This window comes from Thalia democratica, chromosome 1 (assembly GCF_965202585.1).
Source record: "Thalia democratica chromosome 1, ktThaDemo2.hap1.1, whole genome shotgun sequence".
Lineage (NCBI taxonomy): Eukaryota > Metazoa > Chordata > Thaliacea > Salpida > Salpidae > Thalia > Thalia democratica.
Window position 1 is genome coordinate 104,432,304 of NC_139165.1, and position 14,620 is coordinate 104,446,923.

Sequence of the window (14,620 nt, forward strand, 5' to 3'; positions counted from 1 at the left end):
GTTACTCAAAATTTTGTTAAGTGGTTAAAACTTTTGGTAGAAATTTTGCAAAATAAGATTGATTTGTAAAAAGAGATAGGGTGTTCTTGTTTTTTACATTATTAACTAGACTGCCATTTGCTTTATACGATAGTTTTTTGATTTGACTTATTTATAAGATATAAGTAAAAGTGTTGCCAAAAAGCCTGGAATTTGACAGTTTAGACTAAAAAATCCGGGAAAACCTGATTTGAGCAAATTTTAAAACAAAAACCTAGAATTTGAACAAGAATCATTAAAAAACATGGCATTTTGAACAAAAATTATTAAAAAGCATGTAAAACATGGAAAAACCTGTAATTTTAAACAAATTTTGCATGTCAAGTAATAATATTTCAATTTGACACCAAAAATCTATGGCATAGATATAATTTTTTGTTGTTATCAATTTATTTTTTTATAGAAAACACTTTTAAAAAAGCTTTACGGTATCTTTTCAATGTTATTATACTATATAACACAATTTGTTACCTTAAACTTCATTCTAAATCAAAATTAAACCCTTTTACATATAATTTTAAAAACCTGGAAAAAATTTGCCAAATACGGTAACCCTGAAATAGTTTAGGTTATTTTGACTTAAATTCATATAAGCTTTTTTGAAAAATACTACTGTCTCCTAAATAATAGTAATAAAAGTTTATAAGCAATACCATGCTGTCTCATAAAAGTTTGTAAAGCACTATGATAACTACTTACATATTTACCAATAAAATTCTGTTTTTGAAAAACTCAATCATGTCATGTAAAAAATAAAAACGCATAGGTATATTGTACATAAATGTCATAAGGGGTCCTACTTTTTAGTAAAAACCAACTCTCTTTTAAATAAAAATATAAAAAATAAAGAAGGCTCTTAAATAAAAATATGAATCATTAAGCAGTTTTGACAAAATATAAAATGTTCCTAAATTCAAAAATAAAGTTGTTTTTGTTTATTAATTTTCACACGTATTTAATGCATTTTTAATTGTCAGTTTTATTATAGTTTGGTTAATTCACTAAACTCATTAGACTTATTTAGTTTTGTAGTTTAGAGCTTAAAAACTTCAACTGAACAGGGTTGCCACTTTACCTGGAAACCTGAAAAAGCCTGGAATTTGAGAAATTTTGAAAAGAACCTGAAAAAATATGGAATTTTAACAATTTTCACATGTTCAGTAGCAAAATATTGATTTGACTCAAAAATCTTTCATATAAATAACAATTTTTGTCATTACCAAATTTTTTTTTTATAAAAAATCATATTGAATGAAGCTTTACAGTAACTTTTCAATGTTTTTATACTTTTTAGCACAGGTTCTTATCCTAAACTTAACTTTAAACTAAAAAATAAAGAGTATAAATGGGAGGAGTCTCTACAGACAAAAAAAAAAAACAGAGTAAAAAACCTAAAAAGAATTAAAAAGAAAGAATAAAAGGTTACTGACTGAGGGTTAGGGGTAACAGTGATAGTAAAAATATAAAACTTAAAGAAAAAAAAAAAAAAAACCAACCTAGGGTAAGAGTTAGGGGAAGCCGTTAAAGAAAACAATATATATAACTTAACGACCGAGGGTAAGGGTTAGGGGTAACAGTGATGGCAAAAAATAAATTAAAAAATATATAAAACAATAAAGAAGAAAAATCTACCCATGCAAAGTATCTACGTACAATTTTATTGGTGCAATTTTGATAGCTACCCATTTTAATTAGTTTTTTTTTTTAGAAATGATAACAATTACTATGCTCCAGGAATCAGGCTTCAACCAATCTGCAACCTTAAAATTTAAGAAGTATAACTAAGAATATATTATAAATGGTGGCTTCTATTTTCAATCATACAGGTCTTGTGTTAGATAGCAAAAGTTGCTTTAAGAAAAAAAATATTTTAGGGAAATTGAAATGCTGCAGATTCTTCAAGCTACATCCCGTGAGCTTACTAATGGTTATCATTTCTAAAAAAAATAAATAAATGGTTCGCTTACACACTCTACAATTTAAATAAACACAAAGTTGTATTATTCTGATTCAGAAAACACCCTATTCACCGCTAAATACTAATCATTTTCACTTTAGTTGCTTTAAGTTGAACAGACCTTATTTGTCAGATTCTATAGAGAGTGGCCTCACATTTAGTTAGGCATTGAATTTTATTTAAATTTAAAACCAAATTTTAACAACTTTTTTTATTTCTGAAAGACAGACTGAAGGTAAATTTGCAAATAAACTAGTTATAATAATAGTAATAATAGTTTTTTTTTTTTATAATCTTTTTTTTTGTGTTAACTAGTTTCATTTATCCTGTGATATAAAATAAAAAAAGACTGTAAACTTTGTTCAAATTTTGTTGAATTAGTTTGTAACTTAATGAATGCATTAAAATTTTTTTTTGCCATTTTGACCTATTAACTTTCAATTTTCAAACTTCTAGTCTCATAAAAATGCTAGAAATTTCCAAATTGTATGGTAGCTCTCAGGTGTAATAACTGCATTTTATTTTCAACTTAACAGAATTTCAAAACCATTATAACAATTTCTTTGTAGACATAAATAACTTTAAAATGCCTAAAGTAAGATCTGAAAAGAAAAACAGAGCTCAAAGAGACAATCAAAAAGGTTTGTTTTGTATTGTTTACATTTAAAAAGTTTTTAAAGTAAAGGAGTTTCAATTTGACATTTAAAAAAAGCTGGTTAAAGTATTAATTAAGTACTATTAAAGTAAGGGTTGGCAAAATGTGGCCTGCAGAGTACTGCAAATGTTTTGACCATGTAAAATTTCATGGACTGGTATGATTCACATGTTTTTTGTCTTTAAAATGAATATAAAAAAAAGTTAAATTTTTCTAAAAAGAAGTTACACTTCAAAAAGTTGATTTCATCCTTAAAAATCACATACTTTTGTATTTTTTGACTTTAATAGTATATTTATATAAATTTTGTAATTTAAGACTAAATTATATCTTAATGAAAGGTTATACTTAAAGGTAATATATTTAAAGATATTTCAAGATGCTTCTAATTTTTTTTTTCTTTTCAAATTAAGATCTAATAATAGTTTTTACTTTTGTTTGAAGCTTGAAGTCAAAGTTTCCCAAACTACTTTTTATAAACTCCACTTAGTATTCATAAACCAGGGTTGCCAAAAAACCTGGAATTTTAAGCAATTATTACATCTTAGTTGTAAAATTTTGATTTAAAACAAAAAGTTTATCATTAATATAAAAAAAGTTGTCATCATCTAAAAATTTTTTATTAAAAAACACATTTAAAGTAGCTTTACAGTATCTTTTCAATGTTTTTATACTATGCAACACAGTTTTACACCAAAAATTTAACTATAAACTAAAATTAGACAGCAAAATGTTTAAATTTTTAAACCTGGAGAAAATTTGCTAAAAACATTTGGCAACCCTGTAAACTCCTTATAGACATTGCCCCTTAATTAGTTACTTTCTTTTTACTTTTTGAATCATATTTAATGCCGCTAGATAGCTACAGTTACAAGAGGCTATTGTGTGCATTCTGGGAAATCCTGCTCTAGTTTTATTTGAATTTTAGCTTCTGTCTTTTTTATTCTGAGTATGCGTGTCCATAGTTGTAACTGTTCCTTGGTTTTGTTATAACTATTTAAAAAACTATTAAATGTTTATATTGAATTAAAACCAGATCATTTAATCTTAAATATTTTTGATAAATAACTTATAAAGTTATGATGTTTACTGTTATATCTACAGCTGCCCAAGTGGTGTTAAACATAGAAGTTAAATATCATTAAAATATTTATTTATTGTTGAATATTTATTTTATTCATCATTAATACCAACACACAGACGGGGTGATCCCAGCTGGTATTCAACACAGCTATTAAACATTAATGTGTAGTGTTATATTAGTAAGGTTTAACTTTATAAGTAATATATATATATATATTATTAATTTTATTTTTACAGCCACCCAGATGGGTGTGAAGTCGCAAGTGGTGTTCAACACGGGTATTGGTCAGCACATATTGAAAAACCCCCTCATTATTCAGTCTATGATAAAGAAGTCTGGACTGAGGTCCACTGACACAGTACTTGAAATTGGTCCCGGTACCGGTAACATGACCGTCAAAATTATGGAGGAGGTTGACTGTTTATAGATTCTTTTCAATAGTTTAATAAGTTTTTTTGCTTTACTTTTTCAACTTTTAGTTTTAAATAAATAAATAAATTAATATTATTATATATAAAATGATAATCTTGAAAGAACACTATATCTTTTTTTTTTAAATGTCTTGTGACTCATTGTTTTGTTTTATAAAAAGGAACACAAAGTCTCAGACTATAAAAGTATGAACATTGCCAAAACTGTTTTAAAAGTCATTTATGAGTTATCTATTTACAAATAAATAAATTTAAACAATTTTTTTAGTTTTTTTTTCTCTATAACACATATAAAAAAAATTTAGTATATAGTCATATCAATTTAACTTCCAACAGGTGAAGAAAGTGATAGCTTGCGAGTTGGATCCCCGTATGGCTGCCGAGTTGCAGAAGAGAACACAAACATTGAACAGAACCCACCAACTTCACTTGATAGGTAGACATGGATTTTAAATTAAGTTTTTTAAAATTAATTGTGTTTTAATTTCACTAACTATACTTTATGGATAAAGATAGATTCGTATTCTGTGCAAGTTAGATTTACATTCTGTTTGAATAAGTTTTTTTTTACACACAGTAAGTGTGTGGCACTGAAACTCAATGTCTCAATTAAACTTTTAAGATATATTTATAGCTTGTTTTAATTTCACCTAAAAGGTAAACATATATTTATAATGATGAATTTAGTATTTTGGAGTTTAATTGTTTGTATTTATATTATCACCAACTTAATAGTGGGCGATGTGATGAAACACGACAAACTTCCATTTTTCGACGTGTGTGTAGCCAACTTGCCATATCAGATATCTTCAGGAATTGTTTTCAAATTGTTGCTTCACAGGCCGATGTTCAGATGCGCAGTATTGATGTTCCAGGTTTTTTGTATAATTATTCATAGTTAACTAATATCATAGAAAAATTAATGTAGTTTTTTTACAAGTTAAAAAAACTAAAAAACTAAATTTCAATCACTAGCAGAAGGTTTTAACAATATATCATGTTTCATATAACAATAACTTTGTAATTTTGGCATTGAGAGTAAACAAAAATAAAACTATTTTTATGCTTTCAAAGGATATATTTGGTAATAAATATACCTTTTAGGGTGCACAACAATTAAATTCTCAATAAAATTTTAAAACGAATTAATTTAATAAGTAAAGATTTAAGTAAGTATTAAGGATTTCTATGTAGGTCTTGTCAATATCTTCGTTATTTTTTTATTTTTTCAAAGTTAAAAATAGTTATTCAAATATGCTAAAAATAAGCTTTTAAATATAGTTACTTTTGGTAATTTTTGAATATCTTTAGAAATATTTAAAATTTTGCAAAAAATAAAGAATGACCTGTAGATATTAATAAATTTTTTCAAAAGTTTTTTTTTTTTTGAGATATGGTCTCTTAAATTTTTATTAAAAGATTTTGAATTGTCATGTAACCACGTTTTATTTTTTATTAAAGATTTTGAAGTTTTGTTTATAAAGTTTGGTTTACTTTAAAATGTTTTAAAAGTAATGAACAGGTAGATGCAAGTTTTAATTTTTTAACCTTATACATTAATTTTCTTAACAGAAAGAATTTGCTGAGCGTTTAGTAGCAAAACCAGGTTCAAAATTGTACTCCAGAATAACTGTGAATACACAATTGCTAGCTAGATGTGATATGTTACTACACGTAAGTTTTATTGTAATTAATTTATTATTTAAATAACTGTTAAAACACAATTAGCTAGATGTTATTACATGTAAGTAAAACAATACATAATAAATTTTTCTTATATACCAAACTATTAACAAGACTTTATTGTATGTTAGCTCATTGTGAAAATGTTAAACATCAACTCAATACTAGCTTAACAATCTTTTAGCAATTCTTTTAATATAAATTCAAATATCCATTTTTCTTATTTGTTTTTTTTAATGTTTATGTTTTGTCATATACTATGTTTGTTTTTTGTTTTACTTTATATAGTAAAGAGTTTCAAAAACTACCAAGTAATTATATAAGCTTTTTTAAATATTTGAGTTACATATATCCATCTAATTATCGTTATATTAGAAGTCTATCAAAATCTGTATTTAAAAAATTTTTGCCTGGAGGTCTTAATAGCTATTTGTTTCTACTTAAATTTAGTTCATGATTGTTTACTAATATTGTTGTACAGGTATATTTATGCTTATACTTATATTGAACAGGTAGGAAAGAACAACTTCAAACCTCCACCCAAGGTTGAATCAGCTGTTGTTAGATTGGAACCCATAAACCCACCACCTAAGATTAATTTCAATGTTAGTTTGATAATTAGTTATTTATTCAATTAAAAATAGTTGGAAAGATATTTGAATATATACTTTAACTTACCCCTTAGTTTTAATTTCAATGTAAGTTTGATAATAATAAATATAACCCATCCCTAGTTTCAATGTAAGTTTGAAATATATAAATATAAATTTACCCCCCCCCCCAAGTTTAACTTTAATGTAAGTTTGATAATAATAAACATAAATTTAACTTAAAAGTATAATTTAAATGTAAGTTTGATAGTTGCTAAATATAAATCCATCTCACAAGATTAGTTTCAATGTTAGTTTGATAGTTAATAAATTATAAACTTACCACCTAAGATTAATTTCAATGTAAGTAAATTGTTATAGTATATATAATTTAAAGTTCAAAGTATATTTATTTATTTTATTTTGGTTACAAATTAAAAGGATTTAAGTATACTAATGAATCACATATATAATTAATTTTAATCTCAGTTTTTCTTTTTAATTTTTGATGTATCACACATTTGAAAAGATCATATTTATCTCGAAGTTTAAATAATTTTTATAATTTTTTTTATTATGGGTTTCTTTATCATCAAGTTTTATCTAGGACCCCTAGGTTTATATAGTTTTTATTCAAAAATGAACTCAATGTGTTTAAATTTTTTAAAAATGACTTAAAAACGTTTTATTATAAATTGAAACGCAAAAAATATTAACATTTTTTATTAGTTTCATAATAAATGTATAATAAAATTTAAATTAATTTATGATACAGGAATGGGACGGTATAGTGAGAATAGCTTTCAACAGAAAAAATAAAACTTTAGGTGCTGCTTTTGGGTGAGTTAAAAAATCAAAATTCATTCATAAATTGTTATTGTTGTTAAACAAGTCTTAACTGTTGTTTATATACTATAGTAAATTTGCTGTTGAAAATTAAATATTTAAATATTTATTTAAATAGATCAAACACAGTGATTGAGTTGATTGAGAAAAATTTCAGAACCCATTGTTCATTGAAGAATATTGTTAGTTTTAAATGTTGTAAAATTATAAACGTAAATAAGTTGCTTTATTTAAGTATTTATCTATGCTTAATATTTTTTGAAGCAAAAATATATTGAAAATAGTAAAATATGAGCTCTGTTTCCAATCTAAATTGTTATTTTTATCTTTGCTGTAGTACTATTTGTAACATGTGTTATACACATGGAAATAATTTAAAATAGTAGTAAAAATAGTGAACAAGTAAGGAATACAAAAGTTGTTCAAAAATTAATCCATTATTAATAACAATTAGCCACTGGTGTATATTGATGAAATGTTTACTAAAATTTTGAATTCTATACTTATGTAAAGTACAACTCAATATTGTTTAAATTTGTTTTTATATATTTTGATGAAAAATTAATTACAATTAAAATTAAAACAAATTTTATTAAAATGTTTATGGTTAGTTTGAGAAATATTATTGAGTTTCAAAAACTTATGATTTTCATAAAGTTATTGTTCCAAGCTGTATGCAATATTATAAATAATACATTAATCAAAATTAAATATATTTTCAAGACTGTACCAAAGGAGCTTAACATGAAAGAAAAAGTGATTAGTTTGTTGAAAGAAAAAGAAATGGACAGTTTAAGAGCCAGGCATATGGATCAAGACGATTTCCTTGCGTTAGTTTATATTATATATATTTATTTTATTGTCAAACATTTCAATTAATAGCCACAAGTATCCATTGTTGTCTAATGTCAATTGCTGTTCAATACTTATAGAAACAATTTTAATGCGATTCATTTGTATTGATTAAATAATTAACTTGTTTTATGATGCTTTTACCTTAAAACTATACTACATAAAGTAGTGAAAACTCATCAATAACAACATTTCTACTGAAATAATTTTTATTAATGCTTTTTAAAGGTGTTAAAGAAACATAGTTATGATTCTTGATTTTGTTATGAGATACCTTTTTAAAATTTTAAAAGTTCCATTCAAACTCACTTCTAAAAATTGTCATGTTCCTAGAATCAAACTATAATTAAAACAGCAAAAAATTATTCAGATTTATTTATTGCTTAAATATAATCTAATTTGAATTCATATTATTTCAACATATTTTTTTCAGATTGTTGCATTTGTTCAACTCAAACGGAATTCACTTCGCTTAAACTGGAATATATTAGACTGGATTATTAGGAAATGTGTTTATTTGTAATATAAAAAAGTAGTACTTACACTTTAATTGCATAGTTTTGAAAAAAAGTTTTTATTAATTAATAGGCATTTAAAAATTTTTGAAGTGTATGATTAAAAATGTGTAGTAGTTTAAATGAGTTTTATTTAAAGTTTTACTTTTGTAATAAATATATATTAAAGTGTTCTTTAGTTTATGAAAAGGTTTTAAAAATTATTTATTAAATTTTGAATTTGGTATTTACTTATTGACACATTTATTGGGTATTTTAGACAATTTCAAAAGCTTAGATTAAGAGCTTTTATAGAAAAAAATTTGTAGAGTTAATTTTTTAAGTTCATAGTAAATTTACTTAGCTTTGGTTTTACTTATACGAACTTTCAGTCCACTAAAATTTATATAAAACAGATTTTTTGATGATTTTATAATTTTAGAATGTTTTAAAGCACTTAAAAATTTTTAATTTTCTTAATGCTTACTCTTTTTAAACTTAATTTTAAACACTATTGTATTTTAGAAGAAAGTTGATCTTTTTTTACACTTTTTCACTTTCTGTGTGCTTCGAATAAAAAATATTGATTTATTGAAATAGTATATTTTGAATTTGTTTCTTTACAAAATTACTTAACTTATTTAAAAGAAATTGGTAATGTTATTATTATACATATTATTACTAAAAATGATTAGGTATGATAATTAAACAACTAATGTTACAAATTATTTTTTAAAGATAATTAATAGTTTTAGATACTGTCAAAAATGTTTTCAGTTTGTAAAACCAAATGGTAAATAAATTTTTAATATTTTTGTCCATAGTGTGCCGTAAAATATTTAGTTTATTATTTTGTCCGTTGTTAAAACTACTATCTACGAGATATGTTTATAATAGAGTAAAATTACTAAGAAAAAGTCCAACAAATACTTAAGAGTTATACAAAGACTTATAATTAATCTACTTCATTCATAAACACTGAGCTGTGTAATGTTCTGATTCTATTTTAAATTTTCTATTAGCGTAAGACATTTCTTACCATCTAATTTTTTTAATGAACTGGTAACCACATATAAATTGAAAAGAATATATTTTATGATTACAATTCACAGAGTAGTATATATTATCTTTTAAATTGATGTAGTTACAGCACTTTTTTAGTAAAAAGAAAGCACTCAATAACCAACGCTGCCCAAATTAATTATCGTCAGTAATGATTTGAATAAGATTTAAAAAGCTTGAGAGTAGTATATTATCTTATACAACAAAATTAATACAAAGCTGAGCTAAATAATGACAGTGGGTAAATATTTAATAAACTTAAAACAGTCAAATATTGATCAATTAAAATATTAGGAACCCGTCTGTATATGAACATGTTGATAATAAAGTTGTAGTATCAAACTACGTACTGTGAAAGCTAGAATTACTAAAATTGAATATAAAATTAATAAAGTAGTTATCAAGTTGGACAGGCAAAATATAACAAAGAATAGAGGTGATTTTGTTTTATATTATCTACCAAATTAGAAATTTTTTAAATGAGTTTGGGAAACCCTAATCATAACGGACATAACAATTGCTTTTATGAGCCCTACGCGAGATTTACTTGAAACTTTCAGGGCCATAAAAAATAGAATTTTTCTTTCGGGCCAAAATATTTTTGAAAAATTTACTTTGAATAAAAATAACGTTACGAATTTTTGTAATGAAATTAACATTTATTGTGCAACATAGTTTGTTCAAATAAACTTTTGTAATCTTATAGTTACTATTATAGTGTAGTATAATAAAAAATTAACTTAAGTTACTACTGCATCAGTTTCTTTTTAATAAAAAGGCATGTAACGGACTAAAAATATTTCTTCAAGCCTCATTTACTTTTAATGGTTATAAAACATCAATCTCAAACATTACCCTTTACAATGGTAAACGCTTTTTTGAGTTTAGCGAGTGTGTTAAATGTGTAATTCTACCTGGCCTCATTAATATTAAAAAAACAAAAACCATTTTTTAACAAATAAAAAAAATGTTTGTGAAACGATATTTGGAGAACACTTACAAAGCTAAAATCTGTACAATTATATTCACAAAATGTGTGAAAACCACAAAGATCAAATCACCAAGCAAGTGTTCACCGGCGCTACAACAAAAAATCACACCAACAACCAAGTCAAAAAGCAATCACTGTTACCGATAAACTGTTGACAAAGCACATTAACATATATCTACAACAAATGCAATAACCGTTTAAAGATTACCACAAAAATTTTGTTTACAAATAAATGCTGTGATAACATAAATTAAAATAAAGAATTGTTTTAAAAATTTTTAAGCTTGTAATTTTTTATGGTTAGATTAAAATACAATCTCAACAAGTGTGAAAAAATTAACTTGTGAAAAAATATTAATAAACAAAATATAATAGAAAACAGTATATGTATAGATTTGCATAACAAATCCACACATGTCAGTTTTGTTTATCAAACACCAGACATAAACATATTGGTATAAATAAGGGGTCGTCCACAGCCTTTTATAAGCTGAGGGCAAGTTTACTATAAGAAGTTGCTAGTGAGCCGCGCTTTATCGTAAAACTTCTTAGCGGGCCGCTGTTATTTAAAAACAATTGTAGTAGTCAATATAAAAATACTGCTTTAAAGCAAATATGTGATGTAGTAAGTTATATGAATTAAGTGGTTTATTAGACAAAACAAAAAGTTGCTCGAATTTTTTTGGTTCAAGAACTTGGATACACAAAAAGACCTCTCGGTCATAGAGTTGTATACCCAACTTTATAAAAATTATAATGAGCTACAAATGAAAAAAAATAAAAAAAACTTTACAGCCAAAATTTAGACTCTAAAGCGAAAAACTTTATGAAAAATGAAACTTTTAAACTTTACCATATTAAATATTTTCTAAAAAAAAATATGAAAAAATTAAAATAAATCTTATGCACACGTATATCCAACATTACATACTTATCAAATATATATTAAACTCTACGTCCAAAGATAAAGTTTCAATCTAAAATGTTTTTAATTTTAAAACTTATCAAAATTGGTTTTAGCAAATAAACCTTTTATATGAGTTAAAAAAAGAAAATTAAACATAATTGATAAAAAACTTGAATTTTTCTTTCTTTTTTTTTTTGAAGTATGTCTAAGAATTTATACTATACTATCAACTTATTAGCATTCTTATTAGTAAGAAAAAATTAATTAAAGGTATAACATTAAAAACCAAAAATAAAATAACAATAAATATATAAAATAATGCTGCAATATTCAAAAAAAGTAAAATAAAGCTGTATCAAAAAAAATAAGCTGTAGTAGAGCACTAGTAAAAAGTAATAATTAAGTCAAAAGCCTATTTGTAAGTTTCTACCACAAACATTTCTATTAATTTATTCTTTCAAGAATTTATTTTACAACTTAAGTTTCGGTCAAAAACCTCGTCAGTTCTTAAATAAATCTTATTTAAGTACAATTTATTTAAGATTCTTTAAGATTATTATGGATTATGACTATGATTATGATTTATAATTATTGATTATGATTTAAGATAATTTAAGACTTATTTAAGCACTGACGAGGTCTTTGACCGAAACTTAGTTTGAAAAATAAACTCTTGAAAGAATAATTTAATTATTTCTCCTCCAGTAGTTGAGATCTCTTTCTTTGTTTTCTTAAAACCAAACATATAACAAACATTTTAAGTTTTTTCTTTATAAAAGTGTGTTTACAGCTTATTAGTCCTCGCGGGCTGCAGATGATTTTGGCTGTTTGAGCCCAATTTTGGCCCACGTGCCGCAGTTTTCTGACCTCTGGTATAAGTATACACAATATTAAAAACACATACACCAACATAAACAAATGAAAAATACCAACTGAACACAATTTATCAACGTTCAAGACAAATTACAGAATCAAATCATTTTCAATTCATGATTTTACTGGCGCAACATATTTTTTTGTTACTGTATATAAACTGATCCTTTTTTAAATTAAAAAAATCTGAAACACTAGATCACAGCTAAGGTGCCAAATCCTTGAATAAGTTTAGGCAACGACCTGTCAAGGTCTTTCAGCTTTAAAGTTATAAACCATACTGAAGTAAAGCAACTGTGGTCAACCTCAAATCATCTCAAAGTATTCAGCATCGACTTACAAACTTGCAAGTTAAACACCTCGTTAAATTTAAAAATACCAGTCTTAGCAATACAAACATTTGGAGTCAAACTAATTTAAAAGACTATATAAAAGACACTCAGTACAAAAATCTAGATATATTTAACGCTATTTTAATCAGTGGATCCATAGCGATTGATAAAAATATATTTAATTTATATGGTAACAGTAGTAACCATCATTAACAAATAATAAATATATAAAATTTAAAGACACAAAACTAACCGAAATACTAATTATTAGACTTAACTAAATACAAACATATAAGACCATAAAGTAAATAAAGCAACACTATAGTCAAATCCTTTGCCTACAAAGGGTAGTTTTCTATTTCAAAAACATACAGCTTCATTTTGTCCAAGTCAAAAACGTTACAAAATTTAATCATTTCAAATCTATCCAATTTAAAACATTCAGTACAACTTTGATTGTTTACTAATTGTTCAGCAATAGCAGATCAAATTCTTTACAATCATAGTTTTAGCAGACTTATTTTTTGTTGTTCAGCAGATTTAAAAAAACTTATCAATGTAAGCAGGTATATGTTGTTTGAACCTTTTCTTCAGCTGTGTTGTTGTAATACCTGTACTGTCACAACAAAATTTGAGTTTGTGGACATCTGGTTTTTGCCTTCAGGTGTTAATATAGGACTTGAAGTAAACATGTTTCTTGGTTTTGCAGCTAAAAAATAAAACTTATAGGTTGCTTAATAGTCTTTTCTATATAAACAAGTCTTGTATTTATACGTGGAATTTTCAAGGTTATTACACATATTTCTGGTCCCATTTCCTTATCTCTTTTTAAACCATTTAGTTGAGACTTAATAGTTTTACTTACTAACTCAGGAGGATATATTTCCCTTTACCACAAGGTCTTAATGTGATCAATTTCTTCTTCAAAGATTTTAGGTGAACAGATTAAATGTGCACGATGACACATTGTCCTGATCAGATTGATGTTAACAAAGTTTATACAAACAAAGAATTTGTTGGAATCAGTGCAGGCAAACGACAAACATATCTTACAATTGTTTTTGCTGCTTACAAATGGTCTCCAATGCAACTAGCAACAGCACCCTAAGGCAGATGTACAATATTAAATATGCGGAAAAAATTAACTGTAATACATTAGTTTTAAAGTCTTTTTTTTTCAAATAATAACTCAATATTAACATCAAAAAACAACTTCTCAAAAGTATAGGTTTTAGACATGTTAAATGTGCCTTTCAACTAAAATTTTCATCTAAACCACGCCTCGGGATTTTACTCTGCTAAACCTCAAAACCATTTACCTTAACACTGAAATCAACCTGTAAAACATCAAAAACTTTGCCTTTGAATAATTAAGAGGCAGTATATTTTTACATAAACATTCATAAATCTTTCTCAACTCCATACTTATAACAGCATTCACATGGCTAAAATCACAATGTTGATAAATCAGCATCACCTGCAAAATATCTCAGTTTAATGTTTGTATCTAAAAGTATGTCGTTTACACACAAAACAATCCACAACAGACTAAAACAAGAACCCAAAATTAAAAATTTAACGCTCAGAAACAATATTATTTGCAGCAGTATGGTTAGCTTTATATTTAAAATAACTTTCAATAGAAATAAATTTAATTTTGCAAGGAATTGCATTTAAAAATGTTTTGGAAACTTTCTTAAGCTTTCATCATAATTGTTTTTGCGGTGTTTGAAAAATAGAAATTAACAAAGATCAGCTTATGTTTTTGTGCTTAAAATATGCTGATAAAAGTTTTGTTTTTAAATTTTTTAAAAACTTTAGCAA

At 25.1% G+C, this 14,620-nt stretch overlaps 1 protein-coding gene across 1 annotated transcript; it reads left to right on the plus strand.

Moving 5' to 3' along the window:
* Window positions 1–2,569: 2,569 nt before the first annotated feature.
* Window positions 2,570–8,722, plus strand: LOC145849211 (putative dimethyladenosine transferase). Its single transcript, XM_082954336.1, has 10 exons — window positions 2,570–2,637; window positions 3,972–4,147; window positions 4,503–4,602; window positions 4,902–5,041; window positions 5,739–5,840; window positions 6,362–6,454; window positions 7,215–7,279; window positions 7,404–7,467; window positions 8,009–8,115; window positions 8,571–8,722. Exons 1-10 carry the CDS (start codon window positions 2,583–2,585, stop codon window positions 8,611–8,613), a joined length of 945 nt encoding a protein of 314 aa, XP_082810462.1. The 5' UTR covers window positions 2,570–2,582; the 3' UTR covers window positions 8,614–8,722.
* Window positions 8,723–14,620: the final 5,898 nt, after the last annotated feature.